The sequence below is a fragment of the Balearica regulorum genome, chromosome 1 (assembly GCF_011004875.1).
Source record: "Balearica regulorum gibbericeps isolate bBalReg1 chromosome 1, bBalReg1.pri, whole genome shotgun sequence".
In the NCBI taxonomy this organism is placed as follows: domain Eukaryota; kingdom Metazoa; phylum Chordata; class Aves; order Gruiformes; family Gruidae; genus Balearica; species Balearica regulorum.
Genome location: NC_046184.1, coordinates 214,775,563 through 214,803,091, shown reverse-complemented (window position 1 = coordinate 214,803,091; position 27,529 = coordinate 214,775,563). Strand labels below are relative to the sequence as shown.

At 43.1% G+C, this 27,529-nt stretch overlaps 1 protein-coding gene across 2 annotated transcripts in view; it reads right to left on the bottom strand.

Moving 5' to 3' along the window:
• The window catches only part of INTS4 (integrator complex subunit 4), a 39,214-nt gene that overhangs the window by 11,214 nt on the left and 471 nt on the right, over positions 1–27,529 (bottom strand). Inside the window, exons 2-16 of one of the 2 annotated variants that reach the window (XM_075742544.1) lie at positions 26,966–27,160; positions 24,037–24,154; positions 21,952–22,058; positions 21,560–21,745; positions 19,769–19,819; positions 19,041–19,129; positions 18,666–18,786; positions 18,079–18,150; positions 16,866–17,040; positions 13,204–13,409; positions 10,483–10,625; positions 9,611–9,726; positions 7,515–7,648; positions 3,330–3,487; positions 48–141 (exon numbers count right to left, since the gene is read on the bottom strand). In XM_075742544.1, coding sequence (XP_075598659.1) covers positions 48–141; positions 3,330–3,487; positions 7,515–7,648; positions 9,611–9,726; positions 10,483–10,625; positions 13,204–13,409; positions 16,866–17,040; positions 18,079–18,150; positions 18,666–18,786; positions 19,041–19,129; positions 19,769–19,819; positions 21,560–21,745; positions 21,952–22,058; positions 24,037–24,154; positions 26,966–27,160 — 1,965 coding nt within the window. The remainder of the gene's footprint in view (positions 1–47; positions 142–3,329; positions 3,488–7,514; positions 7,649–9,610; positions 9,727–10,482; positions 10,626–13,203; positions 13,410–16,865; positions 17,041–18,078; positions 18,151–18,665; positions 18,787–19,040; positions 19,130–19,768; positions 19,820–21,559; positions 21,746–21,951; positions 22,059–24,036; positions 24,155–26,965; positions 27,161–27,529) is intronic. The other variant, XM_075742545.1, reaches the window with a different exon arrangement.

Sequence of the window (27,529 nt, the reverse complement as noted above, 5' to 3'; positions counted from 1 at the left end):
GGGGGGATTTTTAAAGAACAGCCCAAAAACCCCAGAGGAAGTCAAACCTTGATGAGGAGCAGCTGACACTGAAGGTAAGTTGCAGTGAAATCTGCCATCCCTGCCAGTTCTGACTGCAGTTCTCCAAGCCTCTGAAGATCACTGAAGCATGTGGAAAAAGAAAAGAAAAAACAATGTTGACACAGCACTCAGAACGCAGCAACAGCACTGCTGAAGCCAGCTATTCCTGCATCTTGCTTTTTCTTAGAATAAGCACCAGAAACAGCAGCAAAACACGCGCTGCAAAACAGTTTGCACCTTGGGACTTGGCATCTCCTTTCTTCCTGGAGGCTGCCACGAGCGCAGCGGTGGAAGCAGTAAGTCTGTCAACCCACATTACTCTGCGGCCCTATGGGAACCATACAGCATAGCAGTTCCAGATTTAACTTAAAACACTCCAGACTTCTACAGCAGCTAATGACCCATTTGTGTTACACTGCTGGGAAATCTAACTATTCGCGTTGGCTAGGAAAGGTTGTTGGGAACAGATCGGGCTCACGCAACCAAGCATACTTGAAATATAGCTACCTTTTTAAACCAAGCTGAAATCTGATGTACTGATATTTGCCCAAGTAGCTGCTGTGTGCCGTCTGGTATAAATATTTCTAGTAAATCATACAGCAATAGAAGTAGCTTCTAACTTGATAGAAAAAACTACCCATTAACTAATGGAACCCAAAAGGGCTTTAGTTCTCTGCTCTTAGACACATTTTAAAATCAAAAGTGTGTACTAAGAAAACAAAACTCATTCTTTGTTATAGAACTGAAAACAGATTGGATGATGTGGATTCAACACATCTCTGTTCATTTAGCTTTGATCCAAAGCGTACTAAAATTGTCACTCTACTTCCCTATTTCCTACTGTATTATTAAAAAGAGTATTTTTTCTTCAGATGACCCTTTCCATTTGTTTATTTTAGATTTATCTTTGCATTTACGATGCAGTTCTGAAACTTTGGTTTTGCCAAACCTGAAGGTTCCTGAGCACTGACACATTTTTAAAAAATCCATGAGATTATCTGTATAATTTGCAGCCAAAGAGAACCTCTCCTAAGCAGAGGGGCTGTGCCTTCCTTCAATGCAAGGATGGCAGAACCAGCCTGAGCCCTACGTAGTGACTCCATTCCATCTTTTCCCAGAGAGAAAAGAATAGGTAATTCCTGTGTCACACTTAACGCATCACAACACACTAGCAGGGAATAGGATGTCATCTCTCAGCTAACAGCTAAGCAGATACTCCATTTCCCAGCCTTCCATGGTTCCCAATTCCACTAATTTTATTTCCTTACAAATCTTAAAACAGATTTCAACATCCCTGCAAGACAAAATAAAAAATAAAAATTCCTGTTGTATAGATGGAGAAACAAAACCACAAAGACCGACTTGCTAAAAAGCCTGTCTTACAGTTTCAGCTGCAGAGCCTGGGGGAAGAGCATCAGTCTTGAGCGTGGTTAGAAATCTAAGCCCCGAGTAGACACCAGCTCCATGAGGTCTGCGTTACTTCCATGGATGACAATAACAATGAAGGAGGAGGGAGCTATGTCCTACCACAGAAGCCACTGCTGTAAGCTTCATCTACCCCTCTCAGCAACGAAAGTGTTGGTACAGGAAAATCTTGCCCTCTGCAAAATAATTTTTAACACTTTTTTTGGTTTTGTCTTAAATCCTCCTGCTTTTACAGGTGGAAGACATTAGCTGGTTTAGTACGGTTCCGGGATGGTGATCCCAGCAGGAAAAAAGTAAAGCCAATAATTTCCATCAACTCCAAAGCATTACTGTCCTTTACAGCATATAATTTATGCATCCAGCCATCTCTGACACGATTCCTACACTCAAAACTGACAACATTCACAGCCTGCGAGGTTTCCAGACCTTCACCATGCCTGTAAGACCATGGATGCTCTCAAAAGAGATTACTTGTTTCAAGAGTTTAGTGCATGAAATGCTTTGAGACTGTTTTAGGCTGTGTATAGCAGCTTCAAAACAGCTGAGGACAAACCATAGTTTTCACAGTTGGGTTTTCAGTGAGGAGCATGCTGTTTATCCTCCACTGCAGCTTGGTGCAAAACTGATTTACAGCTACGCATGGCAGGCAGCTATTTTGGAGGATGGGGGAAAAAAAAAAAAAAGCAGCTTTTTGGGATTCCATGTTCCAAATGAAGAGTTTTAGACTGTTTTTCTAACTTTCAAAATAAGGCTCTTTTCCTCTTTTCAAGCAGAGGAATCATGTTGAAAGGATTCTTTCCTCCTGAAATCTGGAAACGTGCTGTTGACCAGGGCAGGGAGTGACAGACCAAGGGGGAATGGCCTGAAGCTGAAGGAGGGGAGATGGAAATGAGATGGGAGGCAGAAATTCTTCCCTGTGAGGGTGCTGAGGCCCTGGCACAGGGTGCCCCGAGAAGCTGTGGCTGCCCCTGGCTCCCTGGCAGTGTTGAAGGCCAGGTTGGATGGGGCTTTGGGCAAGCTGGGCTAGTGGAGGGTGTCCCTGCCCATGGCAGGGGGTTGGACCTAGATGGGCTTTGAGGTCCCTTCCAACCCAAACCAGTCTGGGATTCTATGATTCTTTTCAAGCGTTTCCTTTGTGTAAGTCAGTCCAGAGATGAAATGGAAGAGGCAGCATAAACCCCACACTCAGAAGCCGCACCATACACCCTCATCTATACAACAGCAGACAGTAACACACAATAACATTGTCTATGCCAGGAAAATCTGTCTCTGATCTTCAAACTGATGAAGAATGCCAAAGTCCTTTAAAGGAGGGAGTGGAGCTAAGAGCCCAACAAAGCATCAGAAGCAGGTCCTCTCATGGTGAATGAAAGGCCACAGGATGTGGAAACTGGAAGAGCCAAGGGGCTCTCTTCCCATAAAAACAAAACAAAAAACGCCCTGTGTATGTACATTAAAAATACCATGACCAAAATGAGGGACTCATACAGGGACAGAAAATGAAGAATGACACACAACGCCGTTGTCCATAAAAACTGAGAGTGTATTTTACCATAAGTGAACAGTCCAAGAGCAGCACCCTTACCTGACTTAGCATGCTCTGAAAAGATGTTCCCTCAAAACACACACTGATTATTCCGTGAGGCAGAGCCAGAGCTGAGACCATCAGCTTTGTTTCAAACAGGCCATGAGTGCTGATTTATCACAACACTCTCTAGAAGAAAACTCAGACTAAATGCCCAATGGTGAAGTACAACACTCTTATTCAGAGGCAAAGCACCTGCTTCAGAGAAATTTGGAATCCTAATCAATCTTCCCATGAACAGGTCAGCTTGAGGCCTTACCGGATGGTAAATTCCAGCAGCTCCTGTATGCCCTGTGGGTCAAGGTGCTGAAGGTTGTAAACTCTCTCCAGGCTCTGATGCAAGAACTGCTGGGAAGGATCTTCATGCGGTGTAATACTGGGAGAGACAGGGGACGACACCAGCTTTCTACCTGGCAACTAAACAAGAAGAAACATACAGAAAAGTCTAACACAAGTAATAACATTTCAAAATGCTGCTGCATTATTTAACAACTACCAATTGAGAGCTCTGGTTTATTTCTCAAATTCAAAATTTATATCAAGGATTTCCAATTTGCATCTTTTATCTTTGTTTGTTAATACTCTCCATTTTATAATCCACTTGCAGCTAGAGATCTTCAGGTTAAACTTCAACATCCCTTTGGGGAAAACATCCTCCTCATCTACTATGACACTCTTCAGTCAAGGGAAGTCCAAGACCACACAAACTGGAATTCATTTCATGAGCTGTAATATGACTTACAATCCACTTCAGTCCCACTTGTACTTCCGTGCAGGAAAAACATGCTTCAAAGCAGCAGGGAGCACATCTCACCCGTGAGTAAACCATTTAAGTAAGTGACAAGTCAAATGTTGGAAGATCTCCAAAGGCTAAGCTACCCTTCCCCACACAATCAGACCTACGAAAAGCTCCTAGGAATCCTGCCCTCCCAGTATTCCTTCCTAACCAGTAAACCATGTGCTAATCATAGAATCATAGAATGGTTTGGGCTGGAAGGGACCTTAAAGATCATCCCGTTCCAACCCCCTGCCATGGGCAGGGACACCCTCCACTAGACCACGTTGCCCAAAGCCCCATCCAACCTGGTCTTCAACACTGCCAGGGAGCCAGGGGCATCCACAACCTGTCTGGGCAACCTGTTCCAGTGCCTCACCACCCTCACAGGGAAGGATTTCTTTCTAACATCTAATCTAAATCGACCCTCCTTCAGCTTAAACCCATTCCCCCTTGTCCTGTCACTACACTCCCTGATAAACAGTCCCCCACCAGCTTTCCTGTAGGCCCCTTCAGGTACTGGTAGGCAGCAATTAGATCTCCCCAGAGCTGCCTTTTCTCCAGGCTGAACAACCCCAACTCTCTCAGCCTGTCTCCAGAGCAGAGGTGCTCCAGCCCTCCCATCATCTCCGTGGCCTCCTCTGGACTCGCTCCAACAGCTCCATGTCTCCCCTGTACTGGGGCCCCCAGAGCTGGATGCAGTACTCCAGGTGGGTTCTCACAAGAGTGGAGTAGAGGGGCAGGATCCCCTCCCTCAACCTGCTGGTCACGCTGCTGGTGATGCAGCCCAGGACACGGTTGGCTTTCTGGGCTGCAAGCACACGCTGCCGGCTCATGTTGAGCTTCTCATCAATCAATACCCCCAAGTCCTTCTCCTCAGGGCTGCTCTCCATCCATTCCTCGCCCAGCCTATAGTCGTGCTTGGGATTGCACCGACCCATGTGCAGGACCTTGCACTTGGCCTTGTTGAACTTCCTGTGGTTCGCATGGTCCCACCTCTCCAGCCTGTCAAGGTCCCTCTGGATGGCATCCCCTCCCTCCAGCGTGTCGACCGCACCACACAGCTTGGTGTTGTCAGCAAACTTGCTGAGGGTGCACTCGATCCTACTGTCCACGTCGCCGACAAAGATGTCGAACAGTGCTGGTCCCAGTACTGACCCCTGAGGAACGCCACTCGTCACTGTTCTCCACTTGGATATTGAGCCGTTGACCACAACTCTTTGAGTGTGACCATCCAGCCAATTCCTTATCCACCGCATGGTCCATCCATCAAATCCATGTCTCTCCAATTTAGAGACAAGGGTGTCGTGCGGGACAGTGTCAAATGCCTTGCACAAGTCCAGGTAGATGACGTCAGTTGCCCTTCCCATATCCACCAACGCTGTAACGTCATCATAGAAGGCCACCAAATTTGTCAGGCACGATTTGCCCTTAGTGAAGCCGTGTTGGCTGTCACCAGTCACCTCCTTATTTTCCATGTGCCTGAGCATAGTCTCCAGGAGGGTCTGCTCCGTGATCTTGCCAGGCACAGAGGTGAGACCGACTGGCCTGTAGTTCCCTGGGTCTTCCTTTTTTCCCTTCTTAAAAATAGGGGTTATGCTCCCCCTCTTCCAGTTGGCGGGAACGTCGCCAGACTGCCAGGACTTCTCAAATATGATGGCGAGTGGCCTGGCCACTTCATCTGCCAGTTCCCTCAAGACCCACAGATGCAACTCATCAGGTCCCATGGACTTGTGCACCTCCAGGTTCCTTAGATATTCTCGAACCCAATCTTCTCCTACAGTGGGCGGTTCTGCATTCTCCCAGTCCCTGCCTTCTGCGACCTGGGCAGTGTGGCTCAAGGATTTGCCAGTGAAGACTGAGGCAAAGAAGTCATTGAGTACCTCAGCCTTCTCCATATCCTGGATAACCAGTTCACCCATTTCATTCCAGAGGGGACCCACACTTTCCCTCGTCCTCCTCTTATCACTGACATACCTATAGAAGCTTTTCTTGTTGTCCTGGACATCCCTGGCCAGACTAATTTCTATCAGGGCTTTGGCTTTCCTAACCTGATCCCTGGCTGCTCAGACAGTTTCTCTGTATTCTTCCCAGGCTACCTGCCCTTGCTTCCACCTTCTGTAGGCTTCCTTTTTGTTTGGCTTTGCCCAGGAGCTCCTTGTTCATCCACAGAGGCCTCTTGGTGTTTTCGCTTGACTTGCTCTTTGCTAGGATGCATCGCTCCTGAGCTTGGAGGAGGTGACCCTTGAATATTAGCCAGCTGCCTTGGGCCCCTCTTCCTTCCAGGGCTTTGTCCCATGGTATTCTACCAAGCAGATCCCTGAAGAGGCCAAAGTCTGCTCTGCTGAAGTCCAGGGTAGTGAGCTTGCTGCGTGCCCTCCTCGCTGCCCTGAGGATCCTGAATTCCACCATTTCGTGGTCACTGCAGCCAAGGCTGCCCTTGAGCTTGACGTCCCCTACCAGGCCCTCCTTATTGGTGAGAATAAGGTCCAGCATGGCACCTCTCCTCATGGGCTCCTCTATCACTTGGAGGAGAAAGTTGTCATCGATGCATTCCAGGAACTTCCTGGATTGATTGTGCTCAGCTGCACTGTCCCTCTAGCAGATGTCAGGGTGGTTGAAGTCCCCCATGAGGACCAGGGCTTGTGAGCGTGAGGCTGCTCCTATCTGCCTATAGAGAGCTTCATCTGCTCAGTCCCCCTGGTCAGGTGGCATGTAGCAGCCCTCCACTATGATGTCCCCTGCCCCAGCCCTCCCTTTAATCTTGACCCATAGGCTCTTGGTGGGCTCCTCATCCATCCCCAGGTGGAGCTCCATGCACTCCAGCTGGTCACAGATGTAGAGGGCGATACCCCTCCTCTTCTGCCCTGCCTGTCCTTCCTAAAGAGCCTGTACCCTTCCATCCCAACACTCCAGTCACAGGAGCTGTCCCACCACGTCTCTGTAATGCCAATAATGTCATAGCCTTGCAGGCACACACACGTCTCCAGCTCCTCTTGTTTGTTCCCCATGCTCCGTGCGTTCGCGTAGAGGCATTTCAGTTGTGCCCCCGATGAGGCTGACTTATTGGCTGGGGTGGCTGGGATTCTTCTGATGTATCTTCCCAGTGTTACCCCGTTGGTTCCTGTTGCATCCACAGCCCCCTAGGCTCATCTCCTCTAGGCTTCGAGCGTGCTGTAGTGCATCCAGCACATCTCTGAGCAGTAGGCCGAGGGCCCTCACCAGCGCCCCGTCCCTCCAACCTGGGCACATCATCCCACAACACGTTGCTGGCAAGCCCAATGTTATCCCCTTCCCCCTTCGAGCCCAGTTTAAAGTTCTGTCGATGAGCCCTGCTAGTTCCTGGGCAAAGATCCTCTTCCCCCTTTGAGAGAGATGAATCCCATCAGGGTCCATCTGGCCTGGTGCCATGTAGGCCGCCCCATTGTCAATCTCACTTGAGAGCAGTTATGTTACTATTCTCCCCAAAATATTACAAAACCCATATTGTAACAATTTAATATTTGGCTCTCCTTACTTAATATGCATTTCAATATTCATTTGCTTCGAGCTTGGGAGGAAAAAGACCCCAACTTTTAGAATCGAAGTGTTACACAGTAACAGACATGGAAGAAACCAGTAATATTTATAACAGAGCGGTGAAGTGCAAACCATAACGTTTCAACTTACTCTTAACGGAGGCACCAGATGAGAGAGGCTGTCCCGAAGATAGGCGTAATGTCTGAATGTATGATCAGAGAACAGGGCAGGCATCGTTGGGCAACTTTTAGCAGCGTTAAAAATCAGAACCAGCACAGCAATGTCTATTGAAATGGATTGTTAAAGAAAAATAAACAAGAAGAGCTCATTGGGGATGATAAGTTAAAACAACAACTCAACAACCCTTTCTTTGCTGGAGATTGTTTAGGAAGCTCTTTTCAGTTGGAGAATGTTGAGCAAAACCCAAAGAGGCAGCTGTCTGAGCAGATGAAAACAAACTACGAAGCCCAAACATTACAGGATGCGCCATATTGGAGGAAGGATGTTCCTGCCAACGTGGGACTGCTCAGAGGCGACACAAAGGACAGGAGCCAGGGATTATAAATGCAGAACATGCACATTAGGTGGAGTTTCACTCTTCCTCAAAGCTTACACTGTGCTTAGCAGTTTGGTACCCAAACACCATCTAAAATTAAACATTTACCTCTAAGTCTTTGAAAATTGCTGATCTCCTATGATGCTAGCCCCTGAAAAACATCCCTCTTACACAGGCTTAAAACAAACCAAAGAATCAAACATGGGCAGATGATTCTGGAATAGAAAAAGCATTTTCAGCCTGAGAGCCCGAGAAATACAGAGGGCAGCCAAAGACTTTAATCAGTTAGCCCAAAGGCTGGGGCACTCACCTGAAAGAGGGTTGACCCCAAGCGTAAGATCTTCAACAGGAGAGCGTGAAAGGATCCCAATGCAAAAACTTAAGACACTTGCCTGCATGGGAAAGAAGTAGGTTTGGCCACAGAAGGGACTGAACCCACGTCTCTCACCTCCTGAAAAATCTTCTACATCCATGGGCTGCCAAGCATAAAGGCTTCTACTTGACAAACCAATTTCTCCTCTTTGCCTCAAATTTTCAGCTGAAGCTATTCAACTAACCTGACTCGAATTTACTAAGTGCTTTGAATCAGACAAAACCATGTTTTTAGTTAACAGCTTCCACTGTAAACATACCATTCAGGTCTACCTTGTAGCTTTTGGCCCCCAGGTCTGTCTTCACATAATATACCTCAGTAAAATTTGGTGGCAGGTTACCTCCAGAACATTCTCTAAAATAATATTCTTTGGTTCAGAGCAGGAAGGTGCATTGAGCTTTCTCCCCACCCAGTGTTCCTTCAATCCTCAACTGAGAGGACAAATTTACTCAAATTTATACTCAGCTATCTGATTAGGGATTAATCTTTCTCTCCACCTGATTCTAGCCTTTTTCAATTCTCACAAGGTATTTTTTTACTCTGTATAGAAGTTCTAGCTGATGGCCTGGGATTGGTGAGAGAAATAAGGAGTAGCTTCTCAGAGGAAGAGAGTTGTTCCAGTCCAACACCTCTCAGCATGCATCAGAAATAACATTACATTCTGCAAGCGCACAGAAGGAAAGTGAGGAGAATGAACAATGGAAAAATGGTATTTCGCCTTTCCAAGGCATCTCCTATTGTTAAGGATAATGGTATAACACTAACAGTTTGTATTCTAAAGCACTAGTAGTGCTAACATTAATTCAAAATCAGAAATCCTTCTATTATTTCAAAAAGACGATAAATTTATAGCATTATGGGGATTCAACCACTGCTGCACTAAGCAACAGTACTGTTCTACACACTGCACAACAGTGAGGGTAGAAGTTTTACCTAAAAAGAAAACCAAGAATGAAAACCACTGTTCTTATTTAAAGGCTAAAGCATCTTCAAAATTAATGCAAACTAGACAAATGTCTTCACATCAAAAGACTCATCTACGAAGCCTAAACCTTGACAAACTGCTTGATAAAACAGATTATTCGTCACAGCATAAAAAAAAGACCAGTTATATCACACTGGTATTTACTAAATGGTTCCAGATAATGGTTATTTCCATCACTTGCTGAGTAATAAAACTAAGTGGCAAAGGGATTCAGAAATAGCTACAGAATTGTCTGCCACAGTTTGAAATGGTTTAACAAATGTGAGCATCAGGAAAATATGAATAAAATCTATTACAGTCGAAATGATTAACTGGCTTCATTAAAAAGATACACGCTGGGTCATCCATGTCTGGTTCTGGAGTGTCAAAGAATGGATGTGTGCTGAGCAGCTCTGGGACTAATGGAAGCACCAAAGTGGGATGCCTGCTTCCCAAGAACTTCAAACATCTGAAAATACACAGATTAGAACATTTCTTAGTAAACATGTAAACTGCAAAATACATTTTAAAGCATTATTACTTTATGGTGCTAGCTGCATTTTGAAGCGCTGGTCAGTATCGAAATCCTACCATCCAAGTCACTGTCTGTTCACAGCGGAGTATTTGCATTAATATTTGATAGGATCCAAGAAAACTGAGAGGACAGCTTGAAAAAACAAGCAGTAATAAAAATCGTTTATTTAAACTGTCCAAGAAATACTTAACACCTGGAGCTATACAACCCCAGAAAAGCTTTCATACTGAACACTAACAAATGAGTGTATTTTTTTCTTCAGAAATAAAAGAGTGAGGAGGTAAAAACCTAACCAAATAACAAAACCTAAAAACCTCAAACCCCAAAACCAATGTGAGAATACACTGGAAGACAAAGCAGACTAAAATAAATGTTTCCAATAATACCCAAGAATTCCATCTCAAACCATGTGTGCTGGAGCATCACTTCCTTTGTTGCTTCCATTAAACAACCAAAAAAAAATTTAAAAAAAAAAAAAAATCAACAAGCAAGAACAACACAGTTTCTACATCAGTCATGAATAACATACAAAGCTTAGTATAGTCACTACTCCAAATACTTACAGAGTAACAGGACTGTATATCTGCAATACCTGTTACCTCCTTAGCTAGCTTAATATTTGCCTAATATCTCTATTACTAAAAAGAATAGGAAGATAAGTAGACACACAAGGACACTGCACACACTCACTTCCATATGGATTCTCTGTCTGTGGGATACTTCGTCAGGTTTTTCAGCAGCTCCACGAGTGCAAGATGGATGCCTTCTTTAGTTGAGACATTGGTGCAACACAGCAGTTCATGAAGCGCTTCCCGAATGTCCCTTGAAGAATCCTAAAACCAAAAAACCCAACCCAGACACCTTTGAGCACCAAGGAAGAAGATGTGCCTGCGTACACTTTTACTTTAAAGGTAGCAGTTCCTGTTCTTTGGCTGAATTAGTACTAGAGGCATCTGAACAACAGCGCACATTTCTAGTTATCATAGCTGAGCACGGATGAAGTGACAGACCAGGCAGCTGCTGCTGCAGGGTCTCCTGCTGGTCTCATTCACCCATGTACTTCATTTAGTAGAATGAATGGCAACTGCTTCGCTGCTGACCTGCTCAAGCAGAATGAGAATCGCCGTTTGGTTTGGGTAATGCTGCACCCTTTGGCACAGGCAGTAGCAGAAAAGGCAAGCACTGGGTAACTCAGCAAAACAATCACCAAAGATTGTTTTACCCTCTTTTGGAGAAGCCTTTTATCATTCAACACCTGAAGCTCAATTCCACAAGTCTTTAACCCAGTCACCAGCCTCCAGAGGGTTTGGGTAAGTGTTGAGGACATGTCAATGGCTGGACAGAAGAGATTAACAGTGATCATCTACAGGATAAAAGAACTTGACCTAACTACGGGTTTATAGACAGACAATTAAAAAAAAACCCAAAACAAAAAACCACCCCACTCTTAAAACTTCAGTTGGGAACTTTGTTAAGACTGTATGGGATCCCCAATGTACCGCTTCTACAGTCACATTGCATGCATTTTATTTTTTAGACCAGGGTGACGTTGTACAGAGGAGCTTATGCAATCTCGGAGCAGTATTTTTAGAAGTGCTGTGGCTGAACTCCAGCTTAATTAATTACATTCCTTCCACCAAAAAACACCTTGTTGTTCCATATCAATGTATTATACTTCCTTGCTATCAGCACCTGTGTGGCACTGCTGAAAAGAATGTGAAAATTTGACAGGATACAAGAACTGGATGTGTTTCAATGGCAGGTTTGTGGGTTTTTTTAAATTATAATTTGCTAAGTATCAACAGCTCATTCATCACTGTCTTACACAAAAGACAAAAGAGTAGTCCTCTTGTAATGGCTCTTAAATGATGGCCAACACACACAAATGATCAAAGGAAGAGAGTGCAGCAGGGCTCCTCAGCCGTTCCTTATGTTGGTGGTGGAAGGCAGACTATGACCAAAAGAGAAACTGTACTCTAAGAATGGGAGTGAAATGACCATGGAGATAACATCCTCCAGATGAGTTGCACGGACCACTGGAAGGGCAGTATGGAGACAATTGAGGCAGAAGACTACGAAGGGACAAAGAGGAACACAACTCAACAGAAATGGAAATCAAGAACAACAGGAAAAGCAGAATATAAAGCCTGGTGAGAAAAGCAAGGAGTAGCTGGGAATGTTACTCAGATAAAGTCAAAGTGGTTGGATGAAAACAGAAGTTATCCCGTCCCCAACTGTTCCAAATTTACACTCTCAGAACAAATTTAGGTGCCAAAGTTAACGCTATTTTTCCAAAACCTTTGATACTAGAAGGTAGATGTTACAGAAAGTAAGCGAGCACCTTTCAGAATCAGAAAAAGCCACTAAAGTGTTACTCATTCTCACACTTTAGCTATCCTAATACTTGATAATAATTATAATATAAACCATAATACATGCATCATAAATCACATGTGATATGTCAGCACAGAACCCCAGTCTAACTATGACGCTTTTATACCTTGATGCACAAGTCCCCAGCTTGAACAAACGCAAATCAACTACATCAAAATTTGAGGGGCCTAAAACTTGTTGCTGGGTTTGCAAATTCAGATCATATTCCACGGCATTTGTTAAACCAATAAAATACGTTGGTTAGTTCGCTTCTTCCTGGGGCACAACTGAAAGAAGCCACTGGTGCCCTGGGTCAAGCAGACAGCAGGTGAAAAGACAGAAATAGCAGATTTGAGGCTGGGAGACTACCCAAAAGAAGCAGAAACTTGCCTACTACATGTAGCAGAATCAAAAACCCCACATCTCAAGGGCTATAATTCAGCAAATAAATCAGATCTGAGGGGAAGCAGTTTGGGACAGCACTGTTCATACAGGCGAAATCTCTTCCCCTTCCTGGATCAAAGCCATCAACCAGGAACACCATCTGACTCATGCTGTGCCCTGGATCCTAGTGGAGCACTGACTGGTTGGGAAAGGCCAAATCTATACTGCAGAGCACACCAACAAACTCTGAACAGTCAGAAGAAAGATTTCGTGTCCTGTTTCTGCTTGGTGAGCAAAGGTGTAGCCAAAGCAGCTGAACAAAGGAAACAGAAAGAAAATGAAGTTGTATCCAACACGAAGCGGTGCACAGTGCTGAAACACAAAACAAGACAGAAGGAAATACACGAGGCAACAGCACAGTGATCAAGGGAAGAGTTTTTATCTGAACCTCATCTATTTAAAAAGCATTCTGTTGTCCTGGAGATTACAAGCTACCAGAGCTTTTGGGGGTGTTCAAAGAAGTGGAAAAAAACGCAAAACCCAACAACAAAAAAAGGTGGACAGTCTCAGCTAAGAGGAAGGGGTTGATTAGCATCATATAACATCTCAAAGAAAGCAGGAATGCAATTTTTTCCTCCCTCAGGAATTTCTTACCTCCAAGACAGCTAACACGGTATCCAGCTGGTCTTCCCGCAGCGTGATGTTGTTGGAAATTTTTCTCATTGTGTGTATTGACTGCAATCTCACCTCCTCAATTTCATCATTAAACATGTCAACCAAAAAATCCAGGCATTTTTCCGCAAAAGAAGGCGAGGACTGAGCTAACATACAGAGGGCTTCAACCGCAGCAATTCGAACTTCTATTAAAAGAGAGGGAGGGGAATTCATTGTTAGTTCTGTTTAAAAGGACGTAACACCCAACAGCCAGGCCTCATATTATTCAAGGACTGGGCTAAGGCCAGGAGACGCTAAGGAAACACTGAGGAGGATGGAGACCAAGCCATCAGGGATCTTCTCACAGGAAAGTCTTCACATCAAAAGCTTCACCTCTAATACAGCACATGCTGCTGTCGTAAGTATCTGCAGAGGGACTTGCAGGTGAAAATTAGGTCTCCTACCCAGCAATAAATATTACTTATTTTGTAGCTTGCTTTGCAAGTGTAGCTATAACTCTGGTATCTTAAGCAAACTAATTTAGATAATTAAACTCTGCTTGTTTTATTCTTCCTGACATTTTTAATTGCTTGGAGCATTCACAGCATTTTTAACTTGCTACATAGCACTTTATGAATTGCTGAAAAGCCCCAGAGTATCAGCACTTCGGCATTAAAAACAATTAAATTCCTCTGCTTTGTGACTTTAGATTCCTCAAAAGAAAGAAAAAGGTGCCACCTAATTATGAAAATTACTCAGAACTTAAGCAAAAAAGCATCAAAAGGTGTCCAGAGTGTATTTGTGCTGTAAAACATAGCAGGAATTTGAAGAATACCCAAATACAACAAGCTTAAGTGGAGATCAGATTCTCTTCCCTGCAGCCATCCTCACTAGCTTCCATAACATTTATGTGCCAGGATCATAAAAATAACAATTAATCTCATGTCTTGCAAACATTATTGTTTTAAACATACTTTTATTTTTCAGTCAAATTAGCTCATCTTGAAAACATTTACTTAAACTCGTGTGTAGCTTTTAGGCCTATTGTTCTTAAAGAACATATTCGGTTCCTGATGATTCTGATTAAGTAGAAAAATGCAAACACAGCAAGACCCCAGCTTATTCAGTAACGAAGCTTCTGTCACAGCGACGAGCCTCTGCGGTCATTAAGACCAAGGTATTAGAGGAGGAAAACATTTCGTCAATATTGCTTTCCTGACACACTACCTAAGATTTAAGTTACAACACGGAATTCAAGAAATGAAGCAGCGCTGTAAGGAAGAAGAGAGCTCAGCGATATTTAAAAACACTGCAGTAGCAGGAGACAGATCTACATTATTTAAAGATCTCTGTATATTCCACATCTGTCCATTTTATCGACATTCCCCAATAGCAAAACACTGCCACAAGACCTACGGCACAAGAAACGGGAGAACGTGTTTCACAGGTCAATGGACTGAGCCAGTGAAAAATTTTTTACTGCTAGAAAAAAAAGCAAATTGCATTTTCAAGCTTCAGAGAGAGTTTTGCTATTAGGAAAACATGATTTGCAGGAGTCATGGAACAATAAACCAACTTTTACAACGCAATCTACAGCGATATTTTTGTCACGGTGGTTTTGTACTTTCTAATTTAGCCTCATCCTTCCAGTAACGTTAAAAGCAAATTCAGGAATAACATTCAGAGCTCAGTATTTCCACAGTTCTATGCAACTACCAGCCGTTCCCAATAGCCTTAAGAAATATAAATCTTCACTTTACCCACGGGAAAGTCAGGCTGGAAAGGGTAGCACACAGACTTCCCTGAGGCATGGTCAATGCTACAGCCAAACTTAGGAGCTCAAAAACGCCTGTGTTCCAGGTTGACACTCATAAATCAACCTGTTTAAAAGAACAGATCAGATCTAATCTGCTAGAAAGAGACTACCACCTCCAAGTCCATCATAGGAAGACTATGAGAGACCAACACAATAGCACTGCGGGACAAGTAAATGTAATCTTAGAACATAATTATTTTTCTTTAGTGGAAATACCCATCAATAACACTGCTAAAAAGGTAAGCAAGACCTCATCTGAAATTTAAGTACCTGAAAATGTACAGATCCAGTCACCAATTTTCAAGAATAATGCATTCTAGCTGGCCAAGAGGAAGGCTTTTATATCATCACAGATTAAAAGGAGCTTAGCCTGTTGAGCCTCTTGCAAAATTAAAGCTATCTTAATTCATTAGGAAAGCCAGTTCCTCAGAGAAGCAACAACTATTTCATCTGAAACCTACCACTGACTAAGAGCAAACGGGTATAAACCGGCTACAGATAAAACTGGGCTTGAAATCAGAAGAAAACTTCTGTTTGTTGTAGCCATTGGGTTCTGAAATACTTTGAAAAATAGAATCCCAGACTGGTTTGGGTTGGAAGGGACCTCAAAGCCCATCTAGTTCCAACCCCCAGCCATGGGCAGGGACACCCTCCACTAGCCCAGGCTTCCCAAAGCCCCATCCAACCTGGCCTTCAACACTGCCAGGGAGCCAGGGGCAGCCACAGCTTCTCGGGGTAACCTGTGCCAGGGCCTCAGCACCCTCACAGGGAAGGATTTCTGCCTCCCATCTCATCTCCATCTCCCCTCCTGCAGCTTCAGGCCATTCCCCTTGGCCTGTCACTCCCTGCCCTTGTCACCAGTATCTCTCCAGCTTTCCTGGAGCCCCTGGAGGGACTGGAAGGGGCTCTAAGGTCTCCCCGCAGCCTTCTCTTCTCCAGGCTGAACAAGCCCAACTCTCTCAGCCTGTCTCCAGAGCAGAGGTGCTCCAGCCCTCGCATCATCTCTGTGGCCTCCTCTGCACTCGCTCCAACAGCTCCATGTCCTTCCTGTCCCGGGCACCTCCAGAGCTGGACGCAGTACTGCGGGGGGGGGTCTCATGAGAGCAGAGTAGAGGGGCAGAATCCCCTCCCTCGACCTGCTGGTCACGCTGCTGGTGATGCAGCCCAGGACACGGTTGGCTTTCTGGGCTGCAAGCGCACACTGCCGGCTCATGCTGAGCTTCTCATCCCCCAACACACTCAAGTCCTTCTCCTCAGGGCTGCTCACAATATGGATTTGTCTCCACTATTTCTAACCTGTGTTAGGATGGAAGCTGCTATGTTTACAAAAGGAGTGATTACTGGACTCCACGGGCACAAGTTCCTTGCAGTGCTTTGTTTTAAACAAGTTCTCTAAATTTCAACTTTCATTCCAGCAGAGAAAACACCAATTTTAAACAGCAGCAACTAATGTTGCCAATTTAGAGCCACATGTAACTGTTAAATTTAAGTCAATTAAAAAAAATATTCCCAGTGGGTATCTGCATAACGTAAGCAACAACTTCTTATCAGATATTTTACTAAAACTTTACTGTTTATAGGAAGCTATTTGGTTTTGGCTACTCAATGAAACATTTCTATTGAAAATTCTGTGCAACAATGTAACATCTTTGAAAAAACTGCCATATCAGAGATCACCATGGAATAAAAACCCAGCACCCTGAAGTCCACAATTTGTTAAAAAAAACAAACCACAAACACACACAGTAACCAAGTGATCTATTTTGACCAAAAAAATCCCCAAAACCGAAGCGTATTAGGCAGCACACATCTCCTTTAAGTCGTTCCACAATAAGTTAACACTTACCGTACATCTCATCTTCCAGGCCATGAACAAAGGCCCCACAAGCTCCTGATTCAATCAAGTTTACAGCACCTGTATCAATTTCTTCTTTGGGAGCATCATCTCCCCACTTTCTGCCACTTGAAAACTCCCCAGAGCTGTAGAGTTCTTTGGCTCGTTCATGTGCTGTGCGCTTCCTCTGTCCAAACAAGTTTTTTCAGTTAAAACATGGTAAACTTTAAATATGACCAAACAAAATATTAAATGGCTTTACTGGATTTGAAAATAGATCTAGCTAGAGGCTTAGACATTGACAGACACATGCAAATGGTGAGAAAAGCAAATAATACCTTCTCTTCTATGAATATTTCTAATTGCCAGTAACTCTTTGTACTTTTGATGTTGGGAAAAGATAATAATTAATACATTTTAATTTAATCTTAAACATCCATTATAAGAACAGCTGAACTGGGTCAGAGCAAAGGCTTGTCTAGTTAACTACCCAATAACTGATCTGCAAAAACAGATGCTGTCACTTTGCAGTTCAACTTGTTAAACTGCAATTAAATACTTTAAGGACTGTTGATACTTTACAGCATTCAGCAATGTGTAAAATGTGATATTCATTCAGCATGCATGCTAATCCATCTCCTTTCCCCCCGCCACTGCAAAGAAAGCTGTGCGGCACTTTCTTTAATGGACTTTACAATGCAGCCCACAAAAACTAGCAGCTTTAGCTTCATCATCCTTTCGTAGACAGAAAAACTGAACATAATACATCGAGCGAGTTGCTTAAGAAAGGAATTTTACTGAAAAGTTTTGCTTGTAGGGCTCAGGAATCCCGGCCTCTAGCTACTCATATGTCTTGAAATGTCTAGCTCTACTAGTCGGATCTTGCAGGATGTTTCCATAAGCTTGCTCCTAAAACTAGGATGCATTCTTTCCATACACAATAAATAAAGCTTTTAGCCAAAAGACTGTCAGAAGAACACAAACGTTTACCTCTCATCTGCAAAACCTGCATAGCCTAGAGCTATTTATTACATGCTCGACTAATGAAATCTAAAACTAGCAATTGCTTCATTGACTTTAATCTAAAAGAAAACTTGTCATCAGCAATTAACTCTCAGCAGCCCTGAGGCAAGGACACGGTAACCAAACACACCAACATTAAAATACCTGTTGTGCAATTTTAGTGCACTACACACAGTAAAAACAAACCCAAACATTTACATACCCTCAGATCTGACATGAGCTTCTTGTCAAGGGTCTGCTCTAAGAAATGGGAGCTAACTTGTTGCATAGAACCCTAAAGAAAAAAAAAAGGAAAAAAAATCAAAAGGAAGAAACAGGATTATTCTAAATTACACCATATAATGTCCTGATGTATCCTAACACAGCGTCCAATCTTATCCACTCATTCTAATAGCTTTATACAACACTTGACACTACCACATGTCAGAATCTAAAGAAGTTTACTTAAGACGATCAGAACATCTTTTTTTGCCCACTGAGGTTAATACGGTCTTTCTTGAGTTCTGTTGGTTTACATGTCCTGTGCTGGAGAAGTAAGGGGAGGGAATTACCACAAGTAGTTGTTTTTTTTTCTTGGATACCCAACCCTCTAGTCTCAAGGAAAGAATCACTGCAGAGTTCAGCTGAGAAACTTTTGGGTTTCCTCAACCTCTCTCATTTCTTTCTTCTCAGAATTTTGGTGGAAAGTTACCTATACAGTTTTTAAACATCCTCCCATTTCAAGTATATGTGAAAAGTAAAATAACATAAAATGAACTATTTTCAGATAGAGAAAAGAATGCAACTTACCAATAACTTAGCAGCTTGTACTCTAACAACCCAGGAACCATCGCTAACCATATGACAAATTTTTCCAAATGCATCATCAACCAAGCGAATTTCTTCATTAGAAGAAGGAATCGGGACGATGCTAACGTAGAGAAACGTAAATCAGTATGCTGATCTTACATCATGCTGGATGGCATCAAGCAAGAAACAACTATGCTGAATTCCTATGGATTTGCAACAAACATCAAGAACCAAAACTTCATCTGGATCAGTGCATTATCAGGTATCAGCAATTTGTACACTAACAGCTGTTCCTGAGACTTACTGGCACAAAACTCTGGGGATTAGGATGACTGCTATGCCAATACTTTGAGTCACTTTTCATACAGCACATACCTTTCAGGGTAAAGTTGACTGAGGACCCAAATTAGCTGAACTGCAGCACTGCGCACTTGCTCATAATCATCTGCCAACAGCTTGCAGGCCTGAAAGAAGATTCACACCCCAATATACCTGAAACATCTCCACCTGAGCTGTCATTCACTTCCCACAGTGCAATTAGTGTCCTTGCCATGAATCAGTTAGGATAGATTATAAAATTCAGTCTTCCCTTCTACTGTCTAGTATTTCCAAGTCTGATTAGGTAGACCAATCCCAATAAAGTCAATCAGCCACGTGCTGTAAAACTCCAGAATTACCTGTACTATGCAGGAAACATGAAATGTGAATCTGTACTAGAAGCAACTTGATAAAGGCTTCAGCTGCACAACCTTATTGACATAACAAACACAGGCTTCGTGTACTCTCCAATGAACAGGGGTTTAAGCCTTCGAGGCTGCCAGATGACAGTAATAATGACATAATGCCTTGCCCTTCCCATGATTATCTCCCCCAATAAACAATATATTCCAATCAAAGCATATGTTTTAGTGTGTTTAAGCACAATGAGATGCAAAATAGATTTTTATTTCCACTGCCATAGGGCAATAAGGACTATAAGGTAACCTAAGCGCAAAACACTCCACTTCTGTTCAGTGCCCGCCTCCTCTCAAAGCACATTGCCACAGAATCTAAAAAGATAGCAAACAAGTACAAAATAAATACAAATTAATACAAAGTTTTACCTGACTGTAAATAGTCTGCTGTAATTTTAATCCTCTTTCATGAAGCTGCAGCTACAGAAAAAGAAAAAAAAAACCCACAATAAAGTATAACTACAGGTTTAAGTGACACAGACTGTTTTCACCACTGTTTTTTCTGCTTTGAGTAAACTTAGCTGCTTGCATTTCTTGATTGCTGCTATAATTAACATATTTCATTATCTTGAACATAAGTATTTCAAATAATACTCTTCACTTCAGTATAACTTTTTTAAACTTCAGAGCCGTTCATACTTTGATTAGGAAAATACAATTTATATAAATACACTGTCTGTCCATTCTCCTCAACCTTCAAATGATTGTTTAGTGCTAGCCATATTCAACCACTATTACCACAGACAGAGGTATCTTCAAAATAATTAGTTTGCTACCACTCCTGAAACATGAAACCCAGAAGTAGCTCTGCCAATGAATTCTCATGCCCTGTAAACCTTTTCAATTACCAAACCAGAGGAATAGCAAAAACTGTCCTATTAAACATTATTTCTATCTGGAATAAAGCAGTATCATGAATGTGACTTTATAAACAAAGGGATAATATCTGGTTGAGTACTGTGAACAAGAAAGCAAACAGTTGCTTTTCTGTATCCACTTCTTCAAAATGAAACATGCCAGCAACAAAACTCCAGGAGAGAAAAAAAAAAAAAAAAGCCCCAAAGACCCACACACAGTAGCAAGGAAAATCATGATGGAGAACTCTAGAAGTGGTTAGTGGCCCTGAATTCATTCAGGATTCTTCCATGCTTCAAACGACAGAAAGATAGTGGATTTTGTGCTGTAATTATAAATTCAATGTCATAAATCTTGCTACGGATTTGGTGTAAATGCCATTTGTAAATGTCACTCAAACGACTTAAAAAAAAAATTGTACCAAAACCCCCAGATTAAAACAAAAAAGAAGGATGAGTGCAACCTCCAGCAGAAGGAAATCCCAGACAGATTCAAGTGTAATCTGATCTCCTCAAATGCATCCTGCTTCTTTCTTTGGAGTTTAATATCATTAATTCAAATACCTTTGTTCACCATCAGGTTAGATGGGATATTGTTATAAACTTTACGGGTAACAGAGGAACTTCTATATACTCACAAGCAAAATTCTCAAGCACATGGTCTTTGCTTGCATTTCTGCAAAGACAAAAACTTCTGAAGGGTCCCCACGCTCCAGCCCACATGAAAACCAGTTAACCTCTAACCAGTTAACCTCATAACCAGTTACAGAATGCTAACGAACATGACCATGGGGCAAAATATAAGTGTTGTTTAAAAACAAACAAACAAAATTCTTTCTGGACTTATCACACAGGTTTCTGACCTTAGTGGTTGGACTTAATGATCTTAAAGGTCTTTTCCCACCAAAACAATTCTGTGATTCCTGTCATAAGCAGCTTTCTGTGGCATGCTGGAGTACTAGTGGCTTATCGTAATTGTGGTAACCAATGCTGAATCGAGAAATACAAGTTTCTCACTAAAAGTAAGAGCCTACATATGCTCAAAAAAGTCAATAAATTAAAAAGCTTCTTCAGCTATAGCTGAACAGAAATTGTTACTGATCACTAAAACACCCTCTGAGATCTCGCATTACTCTCATATTTCAAGTCCTAGCTTATTTTTCCAGGTATTTTGATATGCTAAATAGACTTTACTAAGTTAATTAAATAATCTCTAATCCAAACCTCTCTGGATTAGTTTGCAACCCTTTACCAGCTTCCTTAAATAACCCCAAACAATTTATTCCACTGTACCAGCAACACTTACCATGGCTTTTATAGCTGCGGTCCTAACACGAGGGTCCTGATCGTTAAAGTGATCTCCTATTATCTTCTGGACATCTTTGGCAGCCTGGCTTTCAACTTCTTTTGCAACACCTTTCTCCACTGGTCCAAGACAGCCGATTAACTGAAGACACTTATTTCTTACACCATGGGAAGAATCTGTCAGATGCTGTGGAATGGAAAAGAACAGAGGTAACTGGATTCTTATTGGTCTTTCACCCCTTCACAACAACTCATCATACTCAGATTCCTAGCAGTTAAAAAATGTTAGTATTGTAACAGTTTGTTAAGAAAAATTAAAATAATTTAAACACTGACTGCAGATTTTTCCTGTGGCAGTGATAAAAGTTTCCTGCCTCAGGGAGGCCACCTCACCTTGCAGGCTACCTCTACGAGTCTCATCCTGACAGACGGATTCTCCGTGAGCTTTGTGCCGATCACCAACAGCGTGTCCAGCAGCTGAGCGAGGACTTGATGAGACTCTGAAAAACAAAACAGTGAAAGGCTACGTACCTCTTTACTGAGCTCCTCAACAGCTACAGAATGACAGACTCATTCAGGTTGGAAGGTCCTCCTGAAGCCTTCTCCTTTCAAAGAACAAGCCCAGTTCCCTCAGCTTCTCCCTGCACACAGCTCCCAAACACCTCGGTGGCAATCTGCAGAACTCACTCAACCTTACCAGTGCTTATCTGGCACTGGGGAGCCTAAAACTGGATGCGGTATTCCAGATGTGGCCCAACCAGTGCTGAGTAAAGAGGAATAATCCCCTCCCTTAATCTGTTGGCCACACTCCTTTTGATACAGCCTGGCACGCAGCAAGCCTTCACTGCTCACTCACATTTGGTCTACTGTTCACCTGGACCACCACAACATTCTTTCTTCTAAATCGGACAGATACAGGTTTAACAGATGGACCCTTAGATAGATAAGGAATTAGCTGGATGGCTGTGTCCAATGAGTTACTCAATGGTTCAGTGTCCAAGTGGAAACCAGTAGCAAGGGGTGTCCCTCAAGGGTCTGTACTGGGACCAACACTATTTAATATCATCATCCATGACATGGACAGTGGGACTGAGTGCCTATTCAGCAAATCTGTGGATGACACCAAGCTGAGTGGTGTGACTGACACACTGGAAGTACACGATGCCACACAGAGAAAGCTGGACAGGCTTCAGGAGCGGGGCCACACAAACCTCATGAAGTTCAACAAGGTCAAGTGCAAGGTCCTGCACATGGGTCGGGGCAATCTCCAGTATCAATAGAAGCTGGGGAATGAAGGGATTGAGAGCAGCCCTGAGGAGAAGGACTTGGGTGTGTTGGGGGATGAAACATCAGACAAGAGCTGCCAATGTGCACTTGCAGCCCAGAAAGCCAACCATGTCCTGGGCTTCATCAAAAGCAGCGTGACCAGCAAGTCAAGGGAGGGGATTCTGACCCTTTACTCCACTCTCGTGAGACCCCCCTGCAGTGCTGCGTCCAGCTCTGGGGTCCCCACCACAACAAGGACATGGAGCTGTTGGAGCAAGTCCAGAGGAAGCCACGGAGATGATCCAAGGGCTGGAGCACCTCTGCTATGGAGACAGGCTGAGAGAGTTGGGCTTGTTCAGCCTGGAGAAGAGAAGGCTGCAGGGAGACCTTAAAGCACCATTTCAATATATAAAGGGAGTTTCTAAGAAAGACACAAAGAGATTTTTTTATCAAGGCCCATAGTGACAGGAGAAGGGGCAATGGTTTTAAACTGAAAGAGGGCAGGTTTAGATAAGGAAGAAATTCTTGACTGTGAGGGTGCTGAGGCCCTGGCACAGGTTGCCCAGAGAAGCTGTGGCTGCCCCTGGCTCCCTGGAAGTGTTCAAGGCCAGGTTGGATGGGGCTTTGGGCAATCTGATACAGTGAAAGATGCTTAAAGGTCCCTTCCAACCCAAATCATTCTATGATTCTATAAATGACAGCAAAATAAAATTAAACTGCATCAAGTAAAGCACATACAAACTGTGAATATAACATAGAAAATAAAAACGGACTTTAATAAACCCATAAACAGGACAGCCTATATTTTACTGTCTATTACAAACCCAATGCTAATAAACTACTGTCTTCTTACATTAGGCCTGATGAGCTGGCCAGCAGCACAGAAAGAAAAAAACCCTCCTCTTCAAACAAGATCCCACTTTAAGCAAGACTGTCCTCTAAAACAGAACACTTCAGAAGCAACAGCTCTCACACTGAGATGCAAAAGCAAACTCTGCACTCCCTTAAAACAAAGGTATACAGCAGAAACATTTTTCTCTGCCTCAGAACATGGTATTGTCTGTCATCATTCACAAAAGCAGAAAATAAATATTCTGAGCAACAACTCTCAATTATACACTTAGATGTAAAGGCCTTACCACTGTCCTAAATGCTTAAAAGACACCGTGATTCTGCCTTGATCTCAAGCACCACCTGAAAAGCGAGACTTACTCTCATTTTGAAGCGTGTTAATGGCATCATCCATAATGCAGTCTGGGGAAAATCCTGCAGTCTTCGATAACAAGCCCAGCAAGGAAGCAATCTTCAATCTTACGGAGGCATCGCTCTCCTGGAAAGAAACGGCAGACATCTTCATTCATTTTCCAGTTTGAAGAGCGTATATATACCCTTACATAATCCAGCACAAGGGTCTGAATTTTACTGTCAGGCTATTTCCTGCTCCATACATCCACAGCACACCCCACAGAAAATTAACCATACTAGAATGTTTATGTGGCAGCTTCCAGTACATTTCAAAATGGTTATTTACTCATAATTCCTCAAAATTACCTTCATATTGTTTGAAAATTTAAAGTTTAAATAATTAGGTTTTCAAAATGCCAGAAAATTCACTGTTGATAATGTTAACATCTTTGCAAGTTTTTAATGAACAAACGTGAGAATTTTAGAACATGAACCAAGACTGACAGTCTCGACCTCTGCTGAGCAGCAGGGGCTGTGGGCTACTGAAAACAACAGTTTCTCTTAACGGTGGGGAGGAATCCTGCCAATCTGATAGCAAAAATAAGAAAGAAACCCAACACACCAAGGTAACAAAAAACCACAGCAAAACATATCTGCTCATTTAAGCAAGAGCAAAAGGTGGTAACTATGTAAAGAAGGCTCACAAATTAGTACGCATTTTAAATTCATTTTAAAAGTTCATGCATTTTAAAGAGCTATTATTTTGAATCTTCTACAGACTCATACACACAAGACTTCTGTTCGTAACTGTAAGCTCCCTCTTTCACCGTATTGCCAAGGATATTCAATACAGCATAGAAAGACAAAAAGAAGTCTGGATTTCATACTTAGATCTTACCAAGCAACTGTGCAACGCTGAATGCAAAAGCGCAGAAATATTACAATTACAAATATTTCATATTTCATCAGGTGCAGAAATATTACAGTTACAACTTTTAAGTCTTTCAACAGTGTTTAGGAAAGACTCCAAAGTCACCATCCCCCTAGTGACAACTGCGATACTCATGGGAGTAATGTCTTAACTGAGCTGAGAAGCATTTTCTCTTTTCAGGGCTGAAATTACGTGTTTGAACAACAGTTCCTGCCACTGGACTAATTAAAGCAGTAGTAGGATGCACGGATTTCCACAGTATGATATATTTAGTGTTTACTCAGCATTACTCACATTCTTTCATTAAAAAGACAATCCTCCCCACAAGTGCAGATGAAATCAGTGATTTCAAAAAGGACAGTTATAAAGGCACTTTTAAAAGCCTTACGAATAATGTCTGCAATGTTTTCATTACCAAGTTACGAGCAGCCTTCCATCCCAGAGGGAATTTTCTCCCTCCTTCTAATTGTTCATGAGCAGGAAATGAGAGAAACATATTCTTTTAGTTTACAGGTCTGATCACTGACTCCACGACCAAAACATCAGTAAGCGAAGGTGCCTCTAACCCCTCGTCCCAACGACCCTCGGGAATCGGGAAGGGACTTTCAGGATCGCCTCGGGCGAGGACACACCGTATCCTGACAGTATCCTGTCCCCCTGGCTTTCCCCCACACATCGCAACGTGCCCCCTGCTCAGCTGTGCCAATTCAACCGTCAGCAGGCCATGAGAATGATGGGTGGGAAAACAGAGAAAAAAAGGAAAAGTCAGATTATTTTTCTGATCCATTCCAGAACTGTTTAGGGACTGTCCTACCATAATATAAAAGGATAAAGGAGCAGGAGGCTGCAACACCATCTTAAAGGAAACAATGACACTACAAACAAATACATCATCACAAAACTTCCACCATGGTTGAAATCGGAAAGCAGCTTTCAGGGTTAGGTTTCTGAAAGATCAGTTTGAGTGCAAGTTTTCTGGAGATACTTCAGAAAATCTTGTCCTTAAGTAAAATAATGTCAACTACAGGACTGCTATGTTTTTTAAAAGCTGGTTTCTGTAATAGGCTGTGCACTGAAAATGTGACCTCATCTGTAGATTTAAGAGTCTCTCTTCTAATATAGGCTACAAACCAAACTCCAAACATAAATAACCTGTATTATTTGATGTGGTACCACAGTTTTTTTCATAGAAGAAGAAATAAGATTAGGTTCCTTAAGCTGTACACTCTTTTGAATGGGGACCAGTCCAATGACAAAAATAAGTTCCCATCAAAAAAATGTAAACCAATCTCAACACACAAGCCAAAGCAGGTAAAGTACAAAAATAGATAAAACACAGCTTAGAGCTTTAGTGTAAATTCAAAGCAAAATAGACTCAATTGTAAAAAGACAGAATAACACAAGGACATTTATGACAAGTATTTAAGCCTACAGTACAGCTTTGGCTGATGCAATAAAGTTTTGCTTTATCAAGTGAAGGATCAATATCTGGATACTACAAAGCATATACCACTTCTGTTATTTATTTGTTATTCTGCCATTACAATTTTTTTGTTGAAAAGTTTTTCAGAAGCATCATTTTAAAACTGCTTTGTTCACAGCATAAGCAGCAGCTAAGAAGTTTCTCTACTGCTAGAGGAAATAAAGAGCAAGGTAAGGAAACATCAGTCAGAAAGGATTCAGATAAAGTTGAGCCAGCTTTGGACAGCTGGGTTCCCTGGAAAACTTCTTGCCATGTCTTTTGTCCCTTGCTAAGCTAATTAAAGGCTAATCACGCAGGCCGTCTGCAGGGATAACACAGTCACAGCCCTGTCACAGGCTCCTGAAACCATCAGCAAAGGAACTAAGTAACATGATCAGGAATCACTCAGGTAAAGGACTACAGTCACAACTACAGTTGCCCAGGCTGTTGGCATCTGAGCCAGGACCAGGAGGAGCCTGGGACTCTCTATTCCACATCCAACCCCAAGAAAACAAGACCAGAAGGAGAATTCTGGAAGCACGCTTGGCTCCCAGCTTCACCACCTTGTAATAATGCTCCAGCAGGATCCTGACAACCCCTTCCACACTCTCCACTTCCACGGGCTTCCTGGCAAACTGGAGCAGGTACTGCAAGGCATCTGCAGGCGAGGTGGCTTTGCACAGGTCAACATGGAGCGCTGCTGACTTGCTGGGCTTGGTCAGCCGCAGCTTCTTAGCGGACAGGTCCTCGTGCTGCTGCTGTGGGCAGAGGAACATGGTTCAGAAAGGCAGAGCAAACCCTGACCCACTCCTTCCCAGAGTGAACACTGTCTCAGCACCAAGCCTGAGGAAGCTCCTGTGCCCCACAGCAGTCACTGGCTTCTCCCTCTTCTATCTTAGGAAGAAACACATCCTCAGCCCCCTGCACCTGCGCCTCTCCTGCCCAGATAGCCTCTACTCCGGGGAAGCACTGCCTCTCCCCACCCCAGCCCGGGGCAAATCCTGCTCCTTCCAACTCCAAACAACCAACCCAAGGCAAACACGACTTCTCTCATGCCCACCAGCCTGGAGCAGACCCGAAACTCTCTAGCGTTCCCCCGTCCCAGGCTGGGGGAAGCCGCGGCCTCC